At 34.7% G+C, this 27,489-nt stretch overlaps 1 protein-coding gene across 2 annotated transcripts; it reads right to left on the minus strand.

The window, feature by feature from the left end:
- Window positions 1–3,575: 3,575 nt before the first annotated feature.
- Window positions 3,576–25,844, minus strand: LOC18446906 (uncharacterized). 2 transcript variants are annotated; one of them, XM_006857011.4, is made up of 5 exons: window positions 25,506–25,844; window positions 25,245–25,372; window positions 24,988–25,100; window positions 4,139–4,324; window positions 3,576–3,946 (listed from the first exon to the last, which is right to left on the minus strand). In XM_006857011.4, exons 1-5 carry the CDS (start codon window positions 25,796–25,798, stop codon window positions 3,917–3,919), a joined length of 750 nt encoding a protein of 249 aa, XP_006857073.1. In that variant the 5' UTR covers window positions 25,799–25,844; the 3' UTR covers window positions 3,576–3,916. The 2 variants fall into 2 exon arrangements, with proteins under 2 accessions (XP_006857073.1, XP_011628015.1); XM_011629713.3 differs by having other exon boundaries at window positions 25,485–25,844.
- Window positions 25,845–27,489: the final 1,645 nt, after the last annotated feature.

Here is a 27,489-nt window from a genome sequence, read left to right on the forward strand (position 1 = left end):
TGAGTCCCAGTTTACAATATGCTAATCTTGAGAACCATATGATGAGAACAAAGTTTCTCCATGATTTTCTTCAGATAAACTTCCATAAAACTCAAGGATCACAACCTTTAGACTGGTTTTCCACCTCCGTACAATCTACTACCTCTCTCCTTGGAGCTTGATCATGGAAATGATTTATATATTCTTCATTTGCCTCAATTTCATACTCCAAAATGGGGCTTCTATATGCGCTAAACACAAAGCTAGGGTTATGACCAATCTCCTCATATTTGCAATCTCTTCTCGCGAACTAGCATAAAAGGCTTCTATAGTTGTCGTTGTTCCTCATTTTCCTCGTCATGGAGGCATGGTTGTTGATCTAGAGCACAAAAATCGATGCTACAATACTTGCTACAGTAGTGTGTTATAATGTTTTCCTTACTGATCACCGTTTGCTATGATACCAACCTAGTGCGGACCTAGTAGCTTGAGCTAGGGTTTTAACAAAGAAGAAGATAGTGAAAATCCAATAATAGAGAAGTATTAAAAACTTAGAGGTAAAAGATGAGCACTTGCTACTCTAAGGTTTTACATAAAAGTCCGTAACATAATAATTCATATGCTTTAGGACATCCCTTTTATATATAAAAAAAAGCCCTAAATAAAACTTGAGCCTGGTCACCCATCTAATTTAGTCGTGGGTCTTTATCATAAAAAAACTTTTAGTGAATAAAAAGACATAAAAGACTCTAGAAATTACTACTTATTTCTCTAAGTGAATAAAAAGACTCAAGAAATAGATAAAAAAAATAGATAAAAGACATAAAATGATAGACTGAATAACTAATTTACTCTTTTGTGGTTCCCCCTGCAAACTTTAAACTTATCTCTATTGTGTAGATACTCAAGAGCAGAATTTTGAGCTACATCATAAAGAGTCCTTAGTTCTGATTGGCCGTGAACAAGGGAATTGCCTCAGATATCTAGGACTGGGTTGTTCGCTGCAACATCCAATTCACTATAGGGGCTCAAGCAATTCCCAAGACCTGGGCAGCCTTTCCTTTTTTTTCTTTTCACTTTTTTCTCCATATAGATCTACTTGCCTGGAATAAGTGAGCCAACATAGATCAGCAAGTTCCCAATTTGGCACCCAATTCCTATTATTTAACCACCACTTGGCTTGTTTGTTATTTCTGATTTGGTTGGTTACAGGGTTTCTAAGCGACATCTACTACACTGTTAATAGTGACACCATGAAGATGTTTGTATAGAGATTAGTTGTGTTAGAGCTCTCTCATATGGGACATCAGGATGCATCAATCTTACGTAAAATGTCTTCTTTATGAGCAACTGAATTCAATTTAGGTGCTTTCAAGCTTAGTTTGATGATGAAAAATTGAGGCTACAAAAAGCAAAGAGTTTCTTTACTCATCAGTTTCGAGTGAGCGACCCATCCTAAATGAGATTCGAAGGATTATACTTGCAAATTTTAATACGATATCGCCACTTGTTGGTCAGTACGGTACACACACGTGTTAGTATCTTGTGACTTCGGGCTTTTTTCGTAGGAAAAGTTTGTATGGAGATTGTTTACTTTTAGTATGATGAGCTCACAATCATTTTTGTCCATCAAATTTTGAATCAAGTGGTTGTAAGTGTATCAAATTTTGAATCAAGTGTGTATCATTGGTTAGACTAAAAGTTCAAAAAAAAATTTCTCATACTTTGTAACACAATCCAAGCCATCCAATGGGTAATGGTACATGGTATCATAATGTACCCTTTTTGTTAGCATAAGTGCATGTTAATCCATATAATTGGGCCAGGCCCAAAGCATGGGTAGTCAAAGTGGCATGGCACCATAATCTGACATCTTGAATTTTATAGGTACAAGTTTCAAGCTAATAGTCAAACACAAAAGATATATGGAAAAATGTATAATGAGACCACCTACTTTTTGTACAAAGTGGTCACAATTAATCTTGACTATTGGATGTGAAATTGGGTGGCTGCATTTATTCCAAAGACCAAGATGAAAGTTTAAAAACAATTTCTCGAACTATGTGACAAACCCATGCTATCAAATTTCACATCTGATGATCATGAGTAATATAACCTCTTTATTCCAATGGTAAATGATTTTATTGTATACAATCTCAAAATTTATATATCACGTCCTCATTGCATATTTGACAGATTTTAGGTTTTATTATCATGTCTCAATAGCTCTTTAATGCATGAGTACTTGAAGTGGAGAGAGAGAGAGCATAATCAAACAACCGAGTTTTTGAATTGAGATTCATCTCCTCAGATAAAATTGTAAAATAGCTTCCATTGTATATGAATGGCATTTAATATAATAGATTGTGTGCTACATGCAGTATGGCAGGCCTATACACGTAGTCTCTGCCGTTCTCTCAATGAACGCACGGTGGAGATAAAATCTAAACTTGAGAAGGCGATGTGAGGGTAATGGTTTTTCTTCCCGTCCATCAGGCAACCTGCTTTTATAATAGCAATGTGCATTAATCATGGACCCGGTTTTTATGAATCCCCCGACTCATACTATTTTCATCCAGGTTCCCTTGAACACCCATTGTATCGATCTTGGATGCAAATTTGTAGTGATCCATGATCTACAAAATGATGATCATGAGCATAGAAAATAAAATAAAATTTTTAAAATATTGTTATTAGAATATTTTCCTATCGATTGGATATGAATATTTAGTTGTAGATGTTCATCTTAAAGATCGATGTTTGTGATGGTGCAGGTTAGTGAGTCCGCTGACTCACAAAACACTTTTTTTTTAATCATATCGTGGACAAAGCATACTACATGTAGCATGGTAGACTTTTCCTTAAATCTGAATTCACATGCTAATAAATTTTAATCTCTTCATCATTTATGAGAGAAATTATTCTAAAAGCCTTGCAAAACCCTATAAATTATATTTTGAATATGACAAACTGCCAAAGCTCATGTCAGTCCATGCCTGGACATATAAATCACATCATTCCCAACATTCGCATCTAGTTTTTATAAATGAAACTTTATATTTTAATAAAAAAAAAAACAGAACGGTGATGCAAATCGTCCACCCTTAATCCTAATTCAGATTGGCTGGATCAGTGATCCAGATCATTCTCAAATTATCTGGATCGGTGATTTAAAAAATAATAATAAAATAAAATTTAAATTAGAGGTTTATGCATCGGGATTTAAGGGGGACCACAAAAAACATTAGAGAAGCATAAACATAAAAAATAAAAGAAAAATGAAAATGGGGATTTTAAAAGCAAAGACCAGGCCAGGACATACCATTCCGAAACCTTTTTGGTCCCAATTGAATCTGCATCCGAATCGCCGACCCAGATTGTACATCACCAAGTTTTAAAACACAGGTATAACGAGAAAGCTAAAATAAAGCCTAGGCCTTATAAAGAAAAGTAAAGCTGTTTCTAAAAAATTAATAAAAATTATAGTTACAATATCAAAAAACCATCAACTCGATCATCTCGACCTTCACCGTTATATATGTGAAAAAAATTGAGATTTCAAGCCCTATTGTAACACATTACGTAGACACCGCCCATTTTCAAATATTCACATATCCACAATATCTATACAATATTTTGACTTACAAATTTTATAATCATCAAATGGAAATAGACTTTTGAAGCCAGAGCAACGATTTCTTCCCGAAGTATTTCTCAAGGATTATAATCTCACTATCCTTGCTTGATTTTAACAACACACCGTAAAAGAATCGGCCAAAAGCCATAACCTAGCGATTATATGTTACAACTAAGAATTCAGCAGTATGGCAGCATTGATAACAGCAGATGAATATACAAATTTTTGGTCGTTTTCTTTCAATTAGTTGTACTATTCATAAAAAATGATGCACAAAATTCAGGGCTTCGGTTGCTATCTTCACCATCTTCTCACCAAAGACGTGAGGAGCTGCATCACCAAAACATTACAAAGCATTTAGTCGAAACACTGAAAAAAACTGTGTATGTGCATGTATGAGAGAGAGAGAGAGGGAGAGGAAGACGGGATGAGAGAGACTTTAATACGAGGACGATAAATGAGTAGTTTCTCTTTTTTCTTTTTGGTTTTTCATTTCTTGAGAAAACAAGAAGGAAAGATTACCTCAAAAAGCTCAAATGGATTCCCACGCCTATATACTTCGTTCTTCTTATTTAGATCAAAAGGAACGAGTGCATTCAGCATTGCTCGCCAACCAATTAGCAAAACTGCAGTGCTCCCCATCGACACCAAGATAAAAGGAAGTGGAGGGATATGGCCTGAAGTAGCTGCCCTGATCACCAAACCTAGCTACCAAAACAGAACATTCCAGTAACAATAAGCAAACCTTCTATAATCACGGAGTACATAGAAGGGCCCTTTCCCAACTGCCAGCTATGACAACTTTAGGCCAGAGAAACCATACCCCAATCTACTTCATGTGTGTGTATACACGTGTGTCTGTGAGAGAGAGAGAGAGGCCAATATGATAATTGAATCCTGAGCTATTCATTCAGTGGTCACAGCTTGAAGATTTTTACAAAACAGATAAACCAAGACGACAATTGTATGGTCTGACCTAAAGGTTTAGAAATGTGTGAACCGGTCGCCCTGTACCGGTTCTTGTGCCGGTACCAGCCGGTTCCCACAGCACCCGATTGTAAAAATTTATCGTCTTTATTCACCCCTCTGGCTCATTGTCGTATACACGGGTGCCTTTCACGTGCTTCCTATTTCAGCAGGATTCCTTTTCAAACTTTTTTGTTCCCTGTTTTCAACCCACATCTTTGATGTGAAATCAAGCGATGAACCCCTTTCAAGCGCGCTCTCTCCCTCTAACTTTGGTAAGAGCTTAGCGCATAACTTTTATGTATATACACTTGATGGGCAGTTCTTAAAATGTCTTACATTCTCTTTCAAGGACTATGATAACTATATCAGACTTGCCTCATCCTCTTAACAACTTATTAGGATAAGAGCCAATTTTCACCATATCCATTTAGTTGGCATTTATTATCCCCAGTTAGGAATTACTAGATCAACCACTGATTCAAATTGAAATTACTGGGCATGGGAGTGAATGACAAAAATAGACATGAGGAGAAAGAAGAGACAGAGAGTGGCTTACTCTAAAAGGAAAGACCAAGAGAGACGTCACTCTGGAGGGAGGAGTTCGCAAGATGCTCAGGCAATGCCTGCTCTGCTACTATGTCAAGTTAGGAAAAACTCCCAAGAGATAACATTCCATTCTACAATGCTCATATATATAAAGGTATAATAATTACAATCCCTTGATGGTAGGGATTGGAAGTCAAAAGAAGAATTATGATCCCTTGATTATAGGGATTGGAGATTAATACAAAAGATTTGAATTGTAATCATTTGATTATAAAAATTGGAAGTCCAATGAAAGAATTTCAATTTGAAATGTAGGGATTGAAAGTCAAATGCAATAATTTCAATTTGAATTGGAGGGATTGGAAGTCAAATGCAATAATTCCAATTTGTTACTCATGCTCGAAGATACATATTTGTTGGCTATCCCCCATGGCCAAAGTGCCTATCATTTATATGATCTTGACAATCTCAAAATCTTTACTAGTCGAGATGTTGTATTTCATTAACATATTTTCCCAGTTCAAAATGATCCACCACCAATTCCCTCCAAGACAATTATACTTCTATTATTATCATATCTACCTACACCATCAACCAGAGAGAACCTTACTCCTTCAACCTCCATTCCACCCAACCCCCAACACCATCCCTCACCCCTGACCAACTACCTACAAGTGCTGCCAATCCCAATCATCATTACTCCACATGTTGTCTACAAACCAATGCCTCCAGCTATTAGTCGTTCAGATAGAACCCGCAAAAAGCCAACCTATTTGGAGGATTATCATTGCTCCATTGATGTGCACTCTACCATTACTGCAATGTCCTTTCAGCAACAGGTCCAAACTCCTCACCACCTGTGGAGTGTTGTCTTTTCTTATGACAAACTCTCACAGCCATGTCGCACTTTTGTTACTACCATCTCTTATTCCATTGAGTCTATGTTTTTCAAACAAGCATCACTTGATCCACATTGGAGGGAAACTATGAGCAACGAAATTTCAGCCCTTGAAGCAAATAACACATGGGCTCTAGTGGAACTACCTGTTGGGAAAATACCCATTGGCTGCCAATGGGTATACAAAATAAAATATAAAGCCGACGGGACTATTGAATGTTACAAAGCTCGCCTAGTTGCCAAAGGTTACAACCCGAGAGAAGGCCTTGCTTATCACAAGACATTTGCCCCAATAGCCAAACTAGCCATTGTTCAATGTCTTCTTGCACTGGCAGCTATCAAAGATTGGTCCCTTCACCAACTTGATGTCCAAAATGCCTTTTCGCATGGTGATTTGAAGGAAAAGGTATACATAAAGATTCCACTTGGTTTTTCACATAAAGGGGTGCACAAAGTTTGTCGCTTGAACATGACCCTTTATGGGCTTAAACAGGCCTCACGCCAGTGGTTCGCCAAATTTTCAAATGTTTTACTAGCCGCTGGCTATACTCAATCCAAAGCTGACTATTCTCTCTTTACCCATCACAATGGGCCATCTTCCACTTATGTCCTTGTGTATGTAGATGATATTCTGATTACTGGGAATGATCCAACTGTGATTGATTCTCTCAAAGAGTTTCTTAGAAAGCATTTTTCACATTAAAAATTTGGGTCCTCTACAATATTTTTTGGGAATTGAGGTCATCAAATAAAAAAAGGGTATTTTACTTACCCAACAGAAGCATACCCTTGAAATACTTCAAGATATGGGCCTCCTCGCTGCTTGTCCCATGTCATTTCCAATGGAACAAAGTTCAACCTAATTTCTACAGATGGTCCTTGCTTAGGAGACCCCGCTTCTCATCGCTGGTTGGTTGGAGGTCTCATATATTTCACCATCACTCGGCCTGATATTGTATATTCAAATGTTCAGTCCATGTTCTTAGTCAGTTCATGACTCAACCACGGAAACCACATTTCAATGCATAAATCTAGTACATTACTTGAAAGGGACTCCAGGTCAGGGTATGCTTCTTTCTGCATCAAGTACATTATAACTCACTGCTTACTGCGACTCCGATTGGGTAAGTTGTCTAATGACTCGACGCTTGACTACTGGGCACTGCACAATATTAGGAGAATCCAATCTCCTAAAAAACAAAGAAGCAAAATATTGTCTCTCGATCTTCTGCTGAAGTTGAATATCGTTCCATGGCAATCGCTTCTTGTGAATTAACATGACTAAAATATCTCCTTTTGGATCTAGCTATTCACCACAAAGATCCTATGAGACTCTACTGTGATAACAAAGTTGCAATTCACATTGCTGCCAATCCCGTTAATCATGAGAGAATAAAGCACATCCGAACAGCTTATGTTCCAACCAAGGATCAACGTGTCGACATCTTTACAAAAGCTCTAGGCAAAGACTGATTTTATTTTTTAGCACGCAAGTTGGGCATTCTTGATGTTCATGCTCCAACTTGAGGGGGAGTGTTAGGAATTACTGGGTCAACCACTGATTAAAATTAAAATTATTGCATTTGACTTCCAATCCCTTCAATCAAGAGATTACAATTCAAATTTTTTGTATCAATCTCCAATCCCTACAATCAAGGGATCATAATTCTTGTTTCGACTTCCAATCCCTATAATCAAGGGATTACAATTCAAATCTTTTGTATAAATCTCCATTCCCTACAATCAAGGGATCATAATTCCTATATCTCTATATATACGAGCATTGTATAATAAAATGCTATGTCTTTGAAGTTTTCCTCCAAACTTCACATCCCGTATCCATTTATCAGTTTTTTAATTAATAGAGACACGCCACTTTACGATTTCATATATGGCCGCATAATAGAAACACTCTTCCTATGATTTTCATAAGCAACCAGCCAATGAATGAGCAAAAAATGACTATTTTTTCAAATCAAGGATTTCAATCGCTTGCTCTCTCGTTTCTTCACTAAAAGTTACAAAACAAGTATAAAAAAAATTGTAAAATTATTATCTCAAAATTAGTATTAAAATTTGTCAATAGGCATTCAGACAAGAAACAACGTCAAGTCAAGGTGGTAGCACCACCTGTGACACATCTACCGGTCTCAGTTTCCATTCCTACCAATGCTTACCCCTTTCAAAAACTATCAACGGTTTCAAAATTGCTAACCCACTACTAACAGTAAACGTTGAAAAAAAAAGGGCAATTATCAAAAATATATTAATATTTGGCTTATTAGAAAAATCCTTATACTTTCTTAAACCTCGTTCATACCCCTTTTTTTCACTTTTCACGTTTTTTTTACTAAAATAGCCTTCACGGTAGTCGTATGACTGTCTATCATGAGATCATCACGGTACTTAAAATACCGTGATGACCATTAATATATAACAGTACCTAAAATACCGTTACGAACACAAGGTGTATCACGACACATAAAATACCGTGATTGCATTTTAGTTACTGTTATACCTAACCAGCTTTTAGAGAGGGAGAGTGTCATTCTTTTCCTTGCTCAGCCTCTAAGTCAGAGAGAGAAAGGGCCATGTTTCGAACTCTCAGATTCTGCAGAGCTGTAGCATCAGCCATCATCTCACACTCAAAGTTCTCAAACCCTACTCCATATACCCTAAATCCCCAACCTCTATTACATGCTCTTTGCCCCTTCTCTTTTCCTCTGCAATCACTGACTCAGAGCTCCGAAAGAGCATTGGCTATGGCACTCTTTTTCTAGGTTGTGGAATAGCCACCTATTACTCATTCTCATTCCTCGAAAATGCAAAGCACAAGAAAGCTTACAAGGCTTTCGCTATGCTCCATTACCTGATGATCTCCACACTGTAACGAACTTGAGTGGGACTCATGAGGTACAAACTAGGGTTTTTTGCAACCAGAGAACTTGGAAGAGCTCAAGAAAATGGTGAAGGAGGCCAACAAGAAAGGCCAGAAGATCAGGCTTGTGGGTTCGGGCCTCTCGCCTAAAGGAATGGGGTTGCCGAGAAGAGGCATGGTGAATTTGGCCCTAATGGACACGGCTTTAGAGGTGGATAACAAGAAAGCTGGTTAGGGTCACTGTATTTTATGTACCGCTATACATCTCATGGTCATCACGATATTTTAAGTACCGTGATACCTTCAGAGTTATACAACTACCGTAAAGGCTATTTTGGTAAAAAAACACGAATAGTGAAAAAAAAAATATGGACAAGGTTTAGGAAAGTATAGGGGTTTTTTCTAATAAGCCAAAAATTAAGGTACATTACTGGGTCAACCACTTATTCAAATTAAAATTATTGCATTTGACTTGCAAGCCCAACAATTCAAATTGAAATTATTGCATTTGACTTCCAATCCCTTCAATTAAGAGATTACAATTCAAATCTTTTGTTTCAATCTCCATTCCCTACAATCAAGGGATCAAAATTCTTGTTTCGACTTCCAATCCCTACAATCAAGGAACTACAATTCAAATCTTTTGTATCAATCTCCAATCCTTACAATCAAGGGTTCATAATTCTTGTATCTCTATATATTCGAGCATTGTAGAATAAAATGCTATCTCTTGGAGTTTTCCCCCAAACTTTACATCCCATATCCTTTTGTCAGTTTTTTCAATAATAGAGACACTCCACTTTAGGATTTCATATAAGGCCTCATAATAGAAACACTCTTCCAGTGATTTTCATAAGCGACCAGCCAATGAATGAGCACAAAATGACTATTTTTTCAAACTAAGGGTTTCAATAGCTTTCTCCCTCGTTTCTTCACTAAAAGTTACAAAACAAGTATAAAAAAAATGTAAAATTATTATTTCAAAATTAGTATTAAAATTTATCAATAGACATTCAGACAAGAAACGACATATGGTCAAGGTGGTAGCACCACTCGTGACACATATACCGGTCTCGGTTTCCATTTCTACCAATGCTTACCCCTTTCAAAAAACTATCAACGGTTTCAAAATTGCTAACCCACTACTAACAGTTAATATTCAAAAATAAATAAATAGAAAAGAAGTACAAAATGCACTACCCCTATTTTTTTCAGAAACTCGAAAAACAATATTTTTAGGAACTTTTAGTCATATTTTGAAATTATTTTAAGGCCAGATCCAGCCGATCTGAGCGATTCTCCGATCCGAACAGCCGATCCACCGATCTGACCTGGTTTTCCGGATAGACAATCCGGGTCACCGATCTACTTTTTAAAATGTTGATCTAACCTAATGCTTGATAAGAGCAGGCGACATCATTAGAAGATAATTTGCATAAAAATTCCTATTAACCCATACAATATACATCAACGAGTTCAAAAGGCTCACTGAAAAATAATAAAAAATAAAAAACAAAAGAACAGCCCAAATTACCAGGGGAAATGATAAAACAACCCAGGCTCTTTAGGATGAGCTGGGCTCAGTGAGAACATCACTCTGTGGGTGAGAATGAACAATGTTGTAACATGGGAAAATGAAGACCCTATGAGGAGAAAAAAAATGTATCCCCAAATTTGACATTCCCTATTAATAGGGCCCATGAATTGACAATAGAAAAAATTTGTCCATAAAATTGATATTTCAGATGAGCTGGGCTCATCTAGGACAAAATGAGCCTAGTCCTTTAAAAACAGGGTTTGGGGTGATCAAAATTGGAATCACTCTGGTTGAGTTATAACCACACCAGTAGAACAAGAATGCAGAGCTTATAACATAAAAGACAATATAGGAAGAAAGAGATCCCCTTGTAGACAATGTCCTAAAGCAACAAGAATATCGATGGTAGTTAGAGTGGTAAGCATACTGGTCATGAGAGCACATGCCTCTTCATGGCCATGACCTCCACTTCCACCATAGCTTGATGAAAGAAGCTCTAAGGTTATGCCTAAAGACTAAATGATGTCATCAATTAGTGTGGAAACTAGATGTAGTATCCACCATCCCTTCTCAAACTGTTTCTCAACTCGAGTGGAAATGGCACAGATTTGCATCTAATATATTGGCAATCTACATCAAATGTAGTTGCTCCTTCCGTGCATTACAAGATTAAGCAGCTATTCAGATGAACATTGATATTGCCACAACAAAAACGGTCTTCACTATAACGTGGACCTTAACTCGGTCATTAGAACACAAGGCCACGAGATCTCTTTGGAGACCATTGACCATGCTCGGCAGTTAACCACTGCATTCAAATTAGGTATCATCGAACCTAGAAATGAATAAATTTCCACAAAGATACAAAATCTATTAGCACATCAAATTACCCTGTCAAATCAGAATCTGAAGATTAACCAGATAAAGGTTCGATGCTGGTGAAGCCAGTCAATCCATGATCTGGAGTTTAATGGATGTATAATGTGGTAAATAACCATCAGACAAGAGGTGCATGATGCATGAAAAAGCTTAGGATAATTCTTGAGGTATATTTGGTCTGAAATGCCAAAAAAGGTCCACTATTGTGTGCCACAAAAAGAAACAAATATTGTCAATAGGAGACCATCCAAAGCAATATGTTAATCTTTATGTTCTCTACAGAACCATATGGAGCAAAGGTTGCAAAAGGCAGGTCATATGTTGGAATGGACATAAATTTAATGAAAGTCCACATCCAAAAATCACAGACAGATGATAGTAAAAAAAAAGAGGTATTAAAAACATGTAAATCACAAATGTTAGAAATCAAGATATGGCAAATTTAATCATGATGATATTTGCAACAGAATGGTAGGATGACTGGAACTGTGTAGCCACAAAGACACACATAAAGTGGTTCGATTCTTTAAAATTGATCAGCAACAGGATCAGATAGATGCACAAAAAAATATAAGAAATGCTTAAAAGAGAGGGATTCCTCGAATGCATTCAGCCAGGAAGATCAATAACTCTATTCAACTCCTTTGTAAAGAAAAGGAATGGGCAATCAGATGATCTTCCATGGGAAACTGCTCAAGGATTGCCATCAAAACCATGATAAGGAGGTACTTGGTAGCATGCATATAAATGGCCTCACATCAGTACAGATTAGAGACAATATAAGTAGTTGACTATATATATTGCATTTGTGCACATGGTTTATTTTGACAGTGAACCAGCACGTGCCACGTTTCTTGCAGTAATTGCAAAGGGTTGAGGCATTGAGCTAAAGCATTTGGGGACATACAGGGTGAAGAAACTACTCCATTGAAAGAAGCAAATGCAAAGGATTGCATAAAAACTTTAATTTCCTCTGCTCCTATATTGATAGTGCTCACCATCCAATGACAGGTGCAGACAGAATAATCTAAAACTTTGAATGATGTAATATGCACTAGACAGATGAAAGAATGTAAGCCACTCTAAGCCCTGCTCCTTTAAATTAGAAACTAAAGGAAGAAAAGGGCGAACTCTATGACGATCCAAGACAATATCGCAGCATTGATGGAGTTCTGCAATACCTCACGTTCACAAGGCCAGTTATTGTCTTTGCTGTAAATCAAGTATAGTAGTACATACATGAGTGGAATGTGGAACGTATGGTACAGCAAATGATGCATGGGTAGACACCCAAGGTATGTTAGTGAGGACAGATCCTTTAGTTGAAGTAGCTTCTCCGAATGCAGATTGTGTGGGAGACTCTAATAAAAGGACTCTATATTTCTAGGTAGGATCTTATCTATTGGAGCAGTAGAAATCAAAGGGTTGTTGCACACTCAAGTACTAAAGCAGCATATAGATCGACAGCTGCTATTACATCAGAATTGCTTGGATTCATGGCATTCTTACTTCACTTGGTCAAAACATCCCCGAGGTCCTGATCGCATTGTGACAACCAAAGCGCAATAACATATAAATGAATCAAGTGCATCATGGAGAAAAAAACATATAGAGATTGATCAACATTTTGTTCGAGAAAATCTAGAAGATAGAGAAATTGAAGCTAAGTTTGCTGCGACTGAAAATCAGATTGTTGATGTCATTAAAGGCATTAACAAGAATCAGGTATTGGTTTCTTAAGGCCAAGCTATCCATGGTTCAAACAAATGTTCAGCTTGAGGGGACTATTAGGAAGTCATGTGTAGAGCAATGTATAGGCAGAATTTGTAATTTTGATATGCAGGAGCAATTGGAGGCAGTATGGTAAAAAAAGGAGTGTAAATGTAATATGTTATATTTGTACAAGGTATTAATGTAATAGTATACCCCAAAATCTATAAAATGAAAAGAATAGATCATCCGATGAAAGTGCAAAGGTGTGGCTAACTTGAATTTCATCTCTATCTCTCTTCAAAACGCATTTGTCACAGAGACAACCTAGATTTAGGGAATGAAATGGAAAACATCTCCCATGGAAATCTTTGATATTATTCTGATGCACTATAAGTCTTTCCAAACCTTGAATGTGAAGAAAGAGAAATCTTGCATAGCCAATGTTCAAGAAGGCATAGGCGGTGAGGTGGCCACCTAGGCGGGCGCCTAGACCCAAAGGCGGCATGTGTCATCTTTTTTTTGAAAATTGGATCCCCCACACCTCCCCCCATTTTATTGTATATATTATATAATAATAACTACATATTAATACCATTTTTTGGTTTACTAATAAATTAATAATTACTGTCACATGCAAAAAGCATTTTCGATAAATTAATAATTACAGATTAATACCATCTTTTAGTTTACCAACAAATTCATAATTATTGTCACATGCAAAAAGTATTTTCGATAAATTAATAATCACGAATTAGTATTATCTTTTGGTTTATCAATAAATTCATAATTAATGTTACATACAAAAAGCATTTTCAATAAATTAATAATTACGAATTAATACTATTTTTTAGCTTACCAATAAATTAATAATTATTGTTACATGTAAAAAAAATTTTCGATAAATTAATACTATTTTTTTGGTTTACCAATACTTTAGTAATTTTTGTTACATGCAAAAAGAATTTTCGATAAATTAATAATTACGACTTAATACCATCTTTTGGTTTACCAATAAATTAATAATTACTGTTATGTGCAAAAAGCATTTTCGATAAATTAATAATTATGAATTAATACTATTTTTTTACCAATAAATTAATAATTACTATCACATGCAACTGCATTTTCGATAAACTAATACTATTTTTTGGTTTACCAATAAATTAATAATTATTTTTACATGCAAAAAGCATTTCTGATAAATTAATAACTAATAATTATCAACAAATTAATAATTACAAATTAATTCTCATATTTTCAAGGCGGCGCCTAGGCGCCTGCCTTTTACACTGCCTAGGCGGGCACCTAATATTTTTTACCTAATGATGTCTGCTTTGACCACACTTAGGCGTTTTTTTAAAAAAGTCCTCCTAGGCGGCCGGGGGGCCAACTTTTTGAACATTGTGTATAGCTAATGAATTATTTTTAGGATAACTTTAGTACTCTACTAGCAAGGAACAGTTAACAAGCTCAAGTATTATTCGTTATTATCTGTGATTCTCTTCCATAACTTCCTCCAAGAATATTGTCTCAAAACTCAAAAGCTATAGCTGACACAATGAGTAAACCTTTTGACTTTTCCGATTCTGTATGTTTTGTAAGCTATGGAATATTAGTAATGGGCCTTTTGTTTTTGTCTATGGTTTGGAAAAGTAAGCATTTCTCCATCCACTACCTTGTCCTATGCATAGCTTGTTCCAAGCCTTCTTGAAAATTTCTCATGCATGCACCATTCCATAGTTGTTGGAGGGGGGAGCGGGATCAGTTCGGGAAACGCTGAACCGCCATATGATGGAATATACCCAGGGTTAGGATTGACGTCCGCACATTCAATAGGTTAAGGAGCTAGATCCTAGGATACCTGGGAGCGAGATCCCATGTCACTGGGATCTAGGTTGTGATTTGAAGGGATCTAAGCTCCACTACACACAAAATGAGATTAATTAATAGTATATGATAGAATTATTAGTTCCAAACTTTTCATTATAAGGAATAAAAAATCTAATAGTTTTCTGATCATACATTGTAAGGAAGAAAAATGGTTTAGAACTATTAAATGTTTATAATTTTGACATTGTAAAATTATGCTCATTAAATCAAATCATTCTAAACAAGATTTTTTCAAAAAAAATAATATTTCATACAAAATTTATGACGTCCCGCAATTCACATTTATTTTTGTATGAAGGGCTCATTTCAAGGAAATTGTGTAACTAATAAAATATTTTATTGATATAATGAAAGTTTGATAGGCTTTCATGGTCTTTTAACAAAAATATCATGGGTAAATTTGGAATAACAAAACCACATTTATTAGTGGGATGACTCATCATCCTCTCTTTAAAGCGTACATTGAAAAAGTAGGGCAACTTGAGGGAAAATTACTTTATAGCATGGATCTATAGAATTATATTGCATATATACTCCCTCTATTTCGTAGCATTTTTAAGTTTAAAACCTATAAAATTTTATTTCCTAGATGTTAATAGCCATATATTTTATACTCACCGTTACGAGAAACTACAAAATGTTTACTATTAAAAATTTTACCAGATAAGATCATGTAACTTATCATGTACCCTAGGGAACATGAGACTAAAAAGAGAAAAATGTCTACACGTGACCAAGACAAGAAACATGCATACTAATTCTTGATTGACATGTAGGCAAGACCTCCTTTGTGCTTTATACATAGAGAGATTTTTCAAATAAACTCAATTCCAATATTTAACGTCGGTTCCTTGGATACTATACAACTCAAAAAGGACATTAATGCTATGTCTCCGCCCTCCCAAAATCTGGGGAGATCAATTGTCAATTTTTACATCTTGACGCTTCTCATAGGGATGAATGAAAGAAATGAGGAGCCTTGATTTGTCTTTCAACTCCATTGGATACAGTTCCTACCTCTTTTACCGTATCATTCATCTCTCCAACAAGACAACAGCACAAAGGATAGACAGGACTTAGATTAGACCAAATGCTGGGCAAAGGAAAAGAAGAGACTCAAGAAGCAAAGACCATCCATCAAGAGTCTCTAGAATCAGACATACCATCTTATTTTATTCTAAATTCTATCTTGTCGATTAAGAGCCAGTTCTTGCCCTCAAGAAGGAAAAGAAAACATGTACTAATCATCCTGATGACTGTTTTGACCCCTACTACTCTTGGTTTCCTTCATATTAAGCTTTTGCTCAACCATAGTTTACGAGATGCTTTCCTTTCTCATGAAAGTTGAGGGAACACAAAATCCCATTGTGCAGCTCTCAACCTATGCTTACCAATCAAAGAGTCTTGCTAAGACTTGGCTGATTCTCTTAAGATTTTCCTGAGTCATACAGGGTCAAATTGGTTCAGGACCGTAGCGATACCAGCTCCAAGACAGACTCAGACTCGACCAAGAGAATCAGACCCAGCAGGTGCCAGGTCAGTGTGAGAAACCATGGGAACCAGCTTTCTCACACTGGTTACCATGCTTTCTTTATCATTCTTTTATGACTCAGTAAAGTCTGACTCATTCACTGAAGACGGGTGCTGCCCAGTTCCAGACCTGCATCCAAGCTTAAAAAGACTGGTTTCACCCATTACTTCTAATTGGGAACCAAAAGAATTATGCAAGAATTGGCATGCAAAGTGAGACAAAGAAGCAGCTTTGTAGAACTGAAATGTTGCGATCGTAATTTTCCAGTAAATCCAGACCTTTTTGGTTTAGAAACATTTTGGACAATTTCAAAATAATACAAATATAAGTTTTAAAAACTACATTAAAGCATACTGGCATCAAGCCAAGAATTGAAGCTTTCGAAAACCACAAATAGTGTTGCTTGAGTTGAATCCCAAGAGGGTACCCTGAAGGAACCCAAAAGAGGAATGATGCCAAATTAAATGAATTCCAATTCAGTTATGAGAGTATCAGTAAGGTTGCATTCCCGGTTGAATCACAAGTGACATGGCCTATTAGTCATTTGTATCATGATTTAAGAATGATATATTAAAGATATATTCAAAAAAAAAAATGATGTATTAAAGATTTGCACGCATTTGAAAGTGCCCATATGCTCAAGGATGAGTATATTTGATGAAAGTTCACTTATATATAATCTTTTATACCATTTATACTAGCATGCTGTGGATTTGGAGTATGAGCAGGAAGCGATCTGCAATCCTAGACTAAGCATACGTTCCTTGCATGCGTTTCATGGAAACAATATATACTGAATTTATCATACAAAATATGTAGAAGATTCTATGAGCTTAGATTTGATTTTTATGAACATAGAAACTTTTCATGTCCAAGATTCATGACGCAATCTACCTTCCTTGCGAGTGCACATTTAGGTACACATGGAAAGAATGCTTGGATTTTTTGGAGAGTTATTCAGTAAGTTCCTATATCCTAAAAGAATTATAGATTTTGATTTCTTTGGCAGGATAAGATTTGTTGTCCTATGAATGCCTCCAATTGGGACTTCGGAGACATACCAAGCTTGAGACATTTGTCCCTGAAACTTTTCTTCCTTGATATCTTATTGTGGTTCCTCAGGTTCTTCTATTTGCTAATTTCAGACCTATTCTCCCCGTCATTGATTATATTATAGCTTCCCCTCACATGTTAACGGCCATATTTTCTCTCTAGTCATCAGCCCCATCAAGATGAGGGCTTCTAGCTAGTCCCCAACTTTTTCAAAGACTGGCTCTAAACAACTTCTCAATGGGTTGCCTTATGGATCTAGAGAGGAGTTGCTCAAATCACCTAGTTAGGATGGGTGATTCAAATGTATGCTTCAACCTCCTTGAGTCCTAAGTGAGCAATTATACCCTGACGAGCACACTCTCCTTCTTCCCACGAGAGAAATTACTATCAAATTAGAGGAGGTGGCACATATCCCAAGTCTCAGCCGAAAAGATAAACTAGTTCTTCCTAGTGTTGTAAAACATGGATTACGCCACCTCAATTGCCAGGTAGGTGCCTAGTTTACTAGGAAGCCCAAATAGAGAGGAGGGGGATTTGGGGACCCAAAGATGTAGTTGGGGTTTTGGGTTGGATACCAAACCCCCCAGTTAAACTTATGTAACAAGTACTAGAAAAAATAAAACAATACTTTTAGGGTGCGTTTGATAACAGGAATTGTCTTCCTGGAAGTTTAGAACTTCTTAATACTGTTCAAGTTTCGTGTTTGATAAAAAAATTGAACTTCAAACAAAACTTCAAGGAGCTGTTCAAGTTCCAATCTTGCTTTAAAAAAAAAGTTCCAACCCAAGGGTTGGAACTTAAACTCGGAACATTTTTTTCCCCCCCCCCATATATAAAATGTATATATTTTATTGTATAATATACGATATAATTTATTGTAAAATATATAATTTATTTTATTATATATTATATTATATTTATATAATAGATATTTATAAAATTATATAATAAAATATATACAATGTATAACATATTATATTATTTTATATAAATATATATATATATATATATTATATAATAAAATAAATAAAAGTACAATATTATGTTATATAAATATATATATATATATACTATATAATAAAATAAATAAAAAGTACAATATTATGTTATACATATATATATATATTATAATATTATTTTATGTATATTATATAATAAAAATAAAGATTAATAAAATATTTCACTATATAATATATCCTATATCATACAAATATATATCAATAAAATAATATAAAATACACTATATTATATTTTACATTACGTTATATATGATATATGTATATATTTTATTGTATAATATATAATATACTTTTTTGTATAATATATAATATATTTTATTATAGATCATATTTTATTTATATAATAGATATTTATAATATTATATATATTTTATATTGATAGAATAAATGTAAAATACAATATATAATATACTATATTATTTTATATAAATATATATACATTTATGTAATATAATATATTTCATTATATAATATACATTATATATTTTATTTTATATATTATATATTATATAATAAAATAAATATAAAATACACTATATTATATATTATACTATGTTATATATATTATATAAAATATATATTTATATATTATATAGTAAAAATAAAGGTTAATAAAATAATTCACTATATATTATATCTTATATAATACAAATATATATCATAAAATAAATATAAAATACACGATATTATATTTTACATTACGTTATATATGATATATGTATATATTTTATTGTATAATATATAATATACTTTTTTGTATAATATATAATATATTTTATTATATATCATATTTTATTTATATAATAGATATTTATAATATTATATATATTTTATATTGATAGAATAAATGTAAAATACAATATATAATATACTATATTATTTTATATAACTATATATTATATAATAAAATAAATAAATAATACATTACTATGTTATATATATATTATAGATTTATGTAATATAATATATTTCATTATATAATATATAATATATAATATATATTATATAATAAAATAAATATAAAATACACTATATTATACATTATACTATGTTATATATATTATAGTATGTTATAAATATTATAAAATATAATAGATATTTATAATATTATATAATAAAAACATATATTAATAGACTAAATATAAAATACAATGTACAATATACTATATTATTTTATGTAAATATATAATAATAAAATAAATAAAAAGTACATTATTCTGTTATATACATTATAAATTTATGTAATATAATATATTTTACTATTTATTATATATTATATATTATATATTATATATTATATATTATATAATAAAATAAATATAAAATACACTATATTATATATTGTACTACATTATATATATTATATAAAATATATATTTATATATTATACTACATTATATATATTATATAAAATATATATTTATATGTTATATATTTATGAAATATAAGATATTTTCATATATATATATATATATATATATATATATATATATATATATATATATATATAAAATACATATAAAATATAGTATAAGATATTTACCCTATACCCCAGGAGTTATCAAACACAAAAACTATGAACTTCTTAACTTCCCGGGGAGGTTATCAAACACAAAAACCATGAACTTCTTAAGTAACTTCTAATTTAAAGTTCTTCAGGAACTTCCAACTTACGGTTCATGAACTTGCTTCCAGTTATCAAATAGGCCTTAAGGTGCTTTATGTGTGCTATTAAGTTGTACCATTTCAAACTCATATATAGATGAGTTTTTTTAATACTAACTAGTATATAAATGAGTTTGAAACGTTAAATTTAATGACTAAAACTTTAGAATTTGAAGCTTGCTCAAAATTCATACGAATTGTATGAATCGCTAAATAGTGACATACACAACTAGTCAATGCCAATATGCTATAGTCAGACCATACTCTATCGTCCACATCAACCATCATATATCAAAACAAAAGGTCAGTAAAATCAAAACTCAAACGACTTAAAACAACAAAGCTCAAGACAAGACAATAAATCTCATTAACCCAAATTTCAAATCAAGGTTCTTCATCATCATCATCATCATCATCATCACCACCACCACCATTTATAGCAACACGAACACCACAATCTCCACTTCCAACACCACTACTAGCAGCATCCGAAAGTGATGATGATGCCAAACCATCATCATTTGAGTCATCCTCCTCAATATATCACTCTTCTTCAACAGGCTCCTTGAGAAAAATCTCAAGTATTGATCCAACAACTCAAGTATTTCGTAATTTACAAAAATCAAGTATTTAGTTAGGATGCAATAAATCAAACTCAAGTATAGGACAAAGTAACCCACCCTAGAAATACATTTAATCATTTACAAAATCAAAACTAGAAACATACAATACGAAAACCCAATTACCCAATTATTAGAAAAAGTCACTAAAGCCACACCAAAAATTAAAAAGGAATAATCAAAACATTCGAAAAGGGACAATAGAGTCGAAGAAGATCACTTATTTGTCTATTTTCAATATTAGGACAATTTTGGGACCAATAAAGTAAAAAGATCCTGAGATTCATGCCTTTATAAAACAGTTTCTTATGATTGGGTAACTCAATAAAATGTCAATAAACTCAAACCCAAACCCACTCTTGAATAGAAAAAGAGCGTAAAACCAAACTTGAAGAAAAGAACACAAAAACAATAACTAATGCTGAAAAACCAAGAAACCAAGAAACCAAAAAAAATCAACAAGAAGCACACAATTTTGGAGAAACCCTAGGGTTTACTCCCGCCTAGGGCTCAATCCTTAGGCTTCTTTTACAAGACAAAGTCTTTCTTTTCTTAAAGAGGAACACATGAATGACTCTCCAACCCATCCATCCCCTTATTTATACTAAAATTATTGCTTTGGACAACATTTGTCCATATAATTAACTTTTGACCAAAAGGTCCTAATTTAAGTATAACTTGAAACTAAACTCTCTAACTTTAATTAAAATATCTAAAAAGTCCCTAGAATACCTAGAAACTAAAAACTCCCTAGAACTAAACCCTAAAACTAAAATCAAAATATACATCCTTTAAAGTTGAATAGAAATTAAAAATAAGTATATTCCCTCCATCACTCTTTTAAAGATTTTACACAATGAGATACGGTATTTGGGTGTGGAATACCCCCCGAAACCCTTTTTCCCACTTTTGAGGGGAGAAGTGACAGAAAATTGTGAAAATGCCCCCAGCGAGGACAATTTTCTGCCCTCAGCAAGAGGGCATTGAGGCAGCATCTTGGGCTAAAAGGCAGCACTAGGTGGCCCCCCATGCTTCCTTCCTTGACCCAAAAGGCAGGTGCCATTTGGGTAGGCCACCCTAGGCGGCGCACCCATGGCCCGCGACTGCCTGAGCAGCGAGGCAGCCAATTTTTTCCACATAGGTCTTCCCATGGTAAAGTACAATGCATCGATTGATGTGCACTCCGTTAATGAAGTGCATCTTCCTGCAGAAACGACTAGCTTTGATGTGGCACAGTTTACGATAGATCATGGGAGGACTATTCCTAAACCTTAGATAAATCACTATATAATTTGCTTATTCCACTTTGTTCACATATTGTGACCAGTTGTGCACAACATACACACATGCCTGCCCAGACACATAGTGCACCATGTATGAGCCTCATGTGCAAAGAGCACTTGCACAGTTTGGCATGGCTGAGAGCATCTAAGCTCGGCCAGATCAACTGGGAAACAAATGGTGGGGCGAATGTAGGAATAACCAGTACCTGGAGCACCGTAAATGTGCACCACACCAATGTTGGTGTGTAGTGTAAGAAAATGTGGGTGCAACTCAAGGCTGCGTGTGGGCATATATCATCATATCTTGAAGAAAATCACTATGGGCTTGTTGAAACACACAAGGAAATTGGAGTTGAGAACATTGGAGATTTTTATTGAACCAAATTGTCATGTAGAAACTGATTAAGTGGATTTTTCTTTTTTTTGATAATTAAATGAATAGTGGAATTACAAAAGGATACAAGTATTTCAAAGATTAGTGGGCGACCTCAATTTCATGCCCAATAGGGGTCAGTATCTAGTTTCCAAATGCACACAATCAGCCTCTTCTAAAGATTTTACACAGAAAGGAATAATTTGTTCAGTATGCAAATCTCAATGCAAGAGCCCTATCAGATGCAAATTGGGTTGGTTCTCAATTAGACACACAATGCGTCGATTGATGTACACTCCTTTAATGAAGTGCATCTTCCTGCAGAAGCGACTAGCTTTGATGTGGCACAGTCTACGATAGCTCATGGGAGGACTATTCCTAAACCTTAGATAAATCACTATATAATTTGCTTATTCCACTTTGTTCGCATATTGTGACCAGTTGTGCACAACATGCACACATGCCTGCCCAGACACATAGTGCACCATGCATGAGCCCTCATGTGCACAGAGCACTTGCACAGTTTGGTATGGCTGAGAGCATCTAAGCTCGGCCAGATCAACTAGGAAACAAATGGTGGGTTGGCCGAATGTAGGAATAACCGGTACTTGGAACACCGTAAATGTGCACCACACCAATGTTGGTGTGTAATGTAAGAAAATGTGGGTGGCAACCCAAGGCCGCGTGTGGGCATATATCATCATATCTTGAAGAAAATACACTATGGGCTTGTTGAAACACACAAGGAAATTGGAGTTGAGAACATTGGAGATTCTTATTGAACCAAATTGTCATATAGAAACTGATTAAATGGATTTTTCTTTTTTTATGATAATTAAATGAATAGTGGAATTACAAAAGGATACAAGTACTTCAAAGATTAGTGGGCGAGCTCAATTTCATGCCCAATAGGGGTCATTATCTAGTTTCCAAATGCACACAATGAGCCTCTTCTAAAGATTTTACACAGAAAGGAATAATTTGTTCAATATAAAAATCTCAATGCAAGAGCCCTATCAGATGCAAATTGGGTTGGTTCTCAATTAGACACACAATGCATCGATTAATGTGCACTCCTTTAATGAAGTGCATCTTCCTGCAGAAGCGACGAGCTTTGATGTGGCACAGTCTACGATAGATCATGGGAGGACTATTCCTAAACCTTAGATAAATCACTATATAATTTGCTTATTCCACTTTGTTCACATATTGTGACCAGTTGTCCACAACATGCACACATGCCTGCCCAGACACATAGTGCACCGTGCATGAGCCTCATGTGCACAGAGCACTTGCACAGTTTGGCATGGCTGAGAGCATCTAAGCTCGGCCAGATCAAATGGGAAACAAATGGTGGGTTGGGCGATTGTAGGAATAACCAGTACCTGCAGCACCGTAAATGTGCACCACCCAATGTTGGTGTGTAGTGTAAGAAAATGTGGGTGGCAACTCAAGGCTGCGTGTGGGCATATATCATCATATCTTGAAGAAAATACACTATGGGCTTGTTGAAACACACAAGGAAATTGGAGTTGATAACATTGGAGATTTTTATTGAACCAAATTGTCATGTAGAAACTGATTAAGTGGATTTTTCTTGTTTTTTGATAATTAAATGAATAGTGGAATTACAAAAGGATACAAGTATTTCAAAGATTAGTGGGCGAGCTCAATTTCATGCCCAATAGGGGTCATTATCTAGTTTCAAATGCACACAATGAGCCTCTTCTAAAGATTTTACACAAAAAGGAATAATTTGTTCCATATGAAAATATCAATGCAAAAGCCCTATCAGATGCAAATTGGGTTGGTTCTCAATTAGACACCCAATCTACTATTTGCATTTTTTTATTATTATTGTTAAAAACCGATCTACAACTACCATTGCATCTTCATAAGAGGAAGGAAACCCAGCAATGTGGAAGAGTACAAGATAGCATGTTCTCCCAAGGTCTATTGTTGAAATGGAGCAAAGGGCTATGGCTCATACTGCATGCAAACTACTATGCCTGAGAGCCTTCAGAGATTGAGATTAGATATTAGTTGCACCTTCCAATGGACATTTACTGCAATAACTGAAGAATGCTTAATTTTTCTTGGTCTCCACTATTTCATGAGAGGACAAACCAAGAGCATTGACATTGATTGTCAGTTCATCAAAGAGTGGGTGATATTATTACGTCTAAAGAGATCTGAGCACATATGTGAACTAAGAAGATTAACTGATTGACTGACTTGCATGCTCAAAAAGGCAATTGGAAAGAACAAGCAGCAAGTCATTCTAGATAAATTAAACATGATAGATAGCTTTGCAGCAGCTTGTGAGGGAGAGTAGTTGATAAAGAAAAAAGGTGACATTTTCTCAGATACATTATTTGCAGCAAAATTTCATGAACATAAAAATCGCATCACAAAGCCTCTTAAATTAATGAAATATTAATGATATAAGAACCCATAGCTACAAATCCACACCAGGGAATCAAGTTGTTGCAAAGATTTAAGTAACGACGAACTCACAGGAATGCCCGCTGCCCATGACTTAGTCGCAGCGATAACAGCTTTCCCTAAACCATTTGCTCCTTTTCCATCCGGTCCATAGCCCCCAAGAAAATAAGCACTCAATAACCATCCTGTAATTTAATTACCGAAAGGAAAGGAAAAGAAAAAGGGAATTAACCATATGAATTTAAAATAATAAGACACACTTCTACTGATGATAAGGATGAAACTGATGAACAAGAATCCATTAAAATTTTAGAACAGGAAAACAGTGCCTGCAATAAAAGGGTCAGCTATGTGAAAGGTTTCGATATCGAAGACAGGGAAGCCATGGTTGAATCTTCCAATCGCTGCAAACACCAACAAGCACAAAACATCTCCACCTGCAAGAAATGCAACACGTCTGGAAAACAAAATCATGTAAGAGATTGAAAAACAAGCATCAATTGTGCAATTTTGGAGAAAACAAAAACATGGGTTTTGTATGAGAAGTAGAGAGAGAGGCTCAGACTCACGCCCACGAAGAGAGAGAATACCCCGATTTCTCAAACTGTATAACACCTTCCAAGGGGACCCCATCGTCCTCAACGGAGATCCTATTCTCATCACCACCAACACAAGCCACAGGGCCAACCACTGGCAATGGTCTCCTCTTTGCTCTCAAAAACCTCGAATTTTTAGAGAGATTTGGAGAGAGAGAGGTGTTGGTTTTAATCCATGAATTTGAAAAGTGATTTGCTGGATGTTTTGAAATGTGATGAGAGGAAGGGAGAGAGAAGGAGCGTTTGGGTAAAGGCCTTGAAGCAGGCCCTGCGCTCACCACCAACATGGCAATGGCGATGATTACGATGCTTGCCTTCCTTGCTTAGGCATCCACCCGTTTTCCTGTAGCCCATCCATTTAAAGAACGCCATTATTTTGGGAAAAACTATAAAAAAAAAAGAAAAAAAAAGATAAAGTTTCTATAACGCATAGTATTAAAACCACATAAAGCCTCCCTTAAATCCTCTGTATATCACTTTTAACCAGTGTTTTAAAAAACGTCGAGTCAAACCGGATTCGCCCTGTTCGATTCGAAAATCGTGAAAAAGGGACCGGATCGCGAGTTCGAACAGTGAATCGGCGAGTCTGAACAGTGAATCTGCGAGTCCATACGGATTTTTTTTTTTTTTTTGTAATCCATAATAGTTTTTTTTGTAATACTTGATCGATTTTTTTGTAATCCATGATCGAATTGTTTTTGTTTTTTTGTAATCCATGATCGAATTTTTTGGTTTTTTGTAACCCATAATAGAATTTTTTGTAATCCATGATCGAAATGTTTGTTTTCTTTTCTTGTAATCCATGATCGATTTTTTTGTTTTTTTTTTTTTTTTTGTGTAACCCATGATAGAATTTTTTGTAATCCATGATCGAATGTTTTGTAATACATGATCGAAATGTTTGTTTTTTTGTTGTAATCCATGATCCAAATGTTTGTTTTTTTTTTGTAATCCATGATTGAATTTTTTGTTTTTTGTTTTTTTTGTAACCCATGATAGAGTTTTTTGTAATCCATGATTGAATTTTTTGTAATCCATGATCAAACTGTTTTTTTCTTTTTTTGTAATCCACGATTGAATTTTTTGTTTTTTTTTGTTTGTTTTTTTTTGTAATCCATGATCGAATTTTATGTAATCCATGATCGAATTTTATGTAATCCATGATCGAATTTTATGTAATCCATGATTGAATTTTTTGAAAATTTGTGATTTTTTTTGTTTAATCCATGATCGAATTTTTTTTTGTAATCTATGATAGAATTTTTTGAAAATTTGTAATTTTTTTTTTAATCCATGATCGATTTTTTTGAAAATTTTTTTTTCTTTTTTTAATCCATATTATTCAAAGAGAAAATGAGAGAGATGATGATTCTGAAGCCACCCTATCCCAGCCATATTCTTCACATATCGAGTCCCAACAGCAACAGTGTAAGGATGAGCACGAAATACTGTAAATTAAATGCTGAATGGCGGTTCATGCAGGGAAAGAACATATCAATATTCGCATATTCATTCAAAAACATGAAAATTCTTAATGGAGTACCCTCATTTTTTATTGAATTCCTAAAAAACAATATTTATAATGAATTTTAATAATTTTTTCGAATTTTTTTTAAGCTTTATTCTGACCAATTCACCCGATTCCCGATCCGGATCGCCAATTCGCCGATCCGGATTGGTTTTTTAGAAGCCCGATGCGGGTCACCGATCCGTTTTTTAAACCATTACTTTTAACCAGCGTTTTAAAAAAAGCCGAGTCGAGCCGGACTCGCCCGGTTCGACTCGAAAAACGTGAAAAGGGACCGGATCGCCCAAAAAATCGGAAATCGTCCGGTTCTAGAGAGAACCGGACGATTCTGTACAGTGAATAGCCGATTCACTGTACGGAATCGGCGAGTCCGAACAGTTAATCGGCGATTCCGTACGGATTTTTTTTTTTTTTGTAATCCATGATAGATTTTTTTGTAATACTTGATCG

The sequence above is a fragment of the Amborella trichopoda genome, chromosome 12, assembly GCF_054954075.1.
Source record: "Amborella trichopoda isolate Santa Cruz 75 chromosome 12, AtrichopodaSantaCruz75HAP2 v2.0, whole genome shotgun sequence".
NCBI lineage: Eukaryota > Viridiplantae > Streptophyta > Magnoliopsida > Amborellales > Amborellaceae > Amborella > Amborella trichopoda.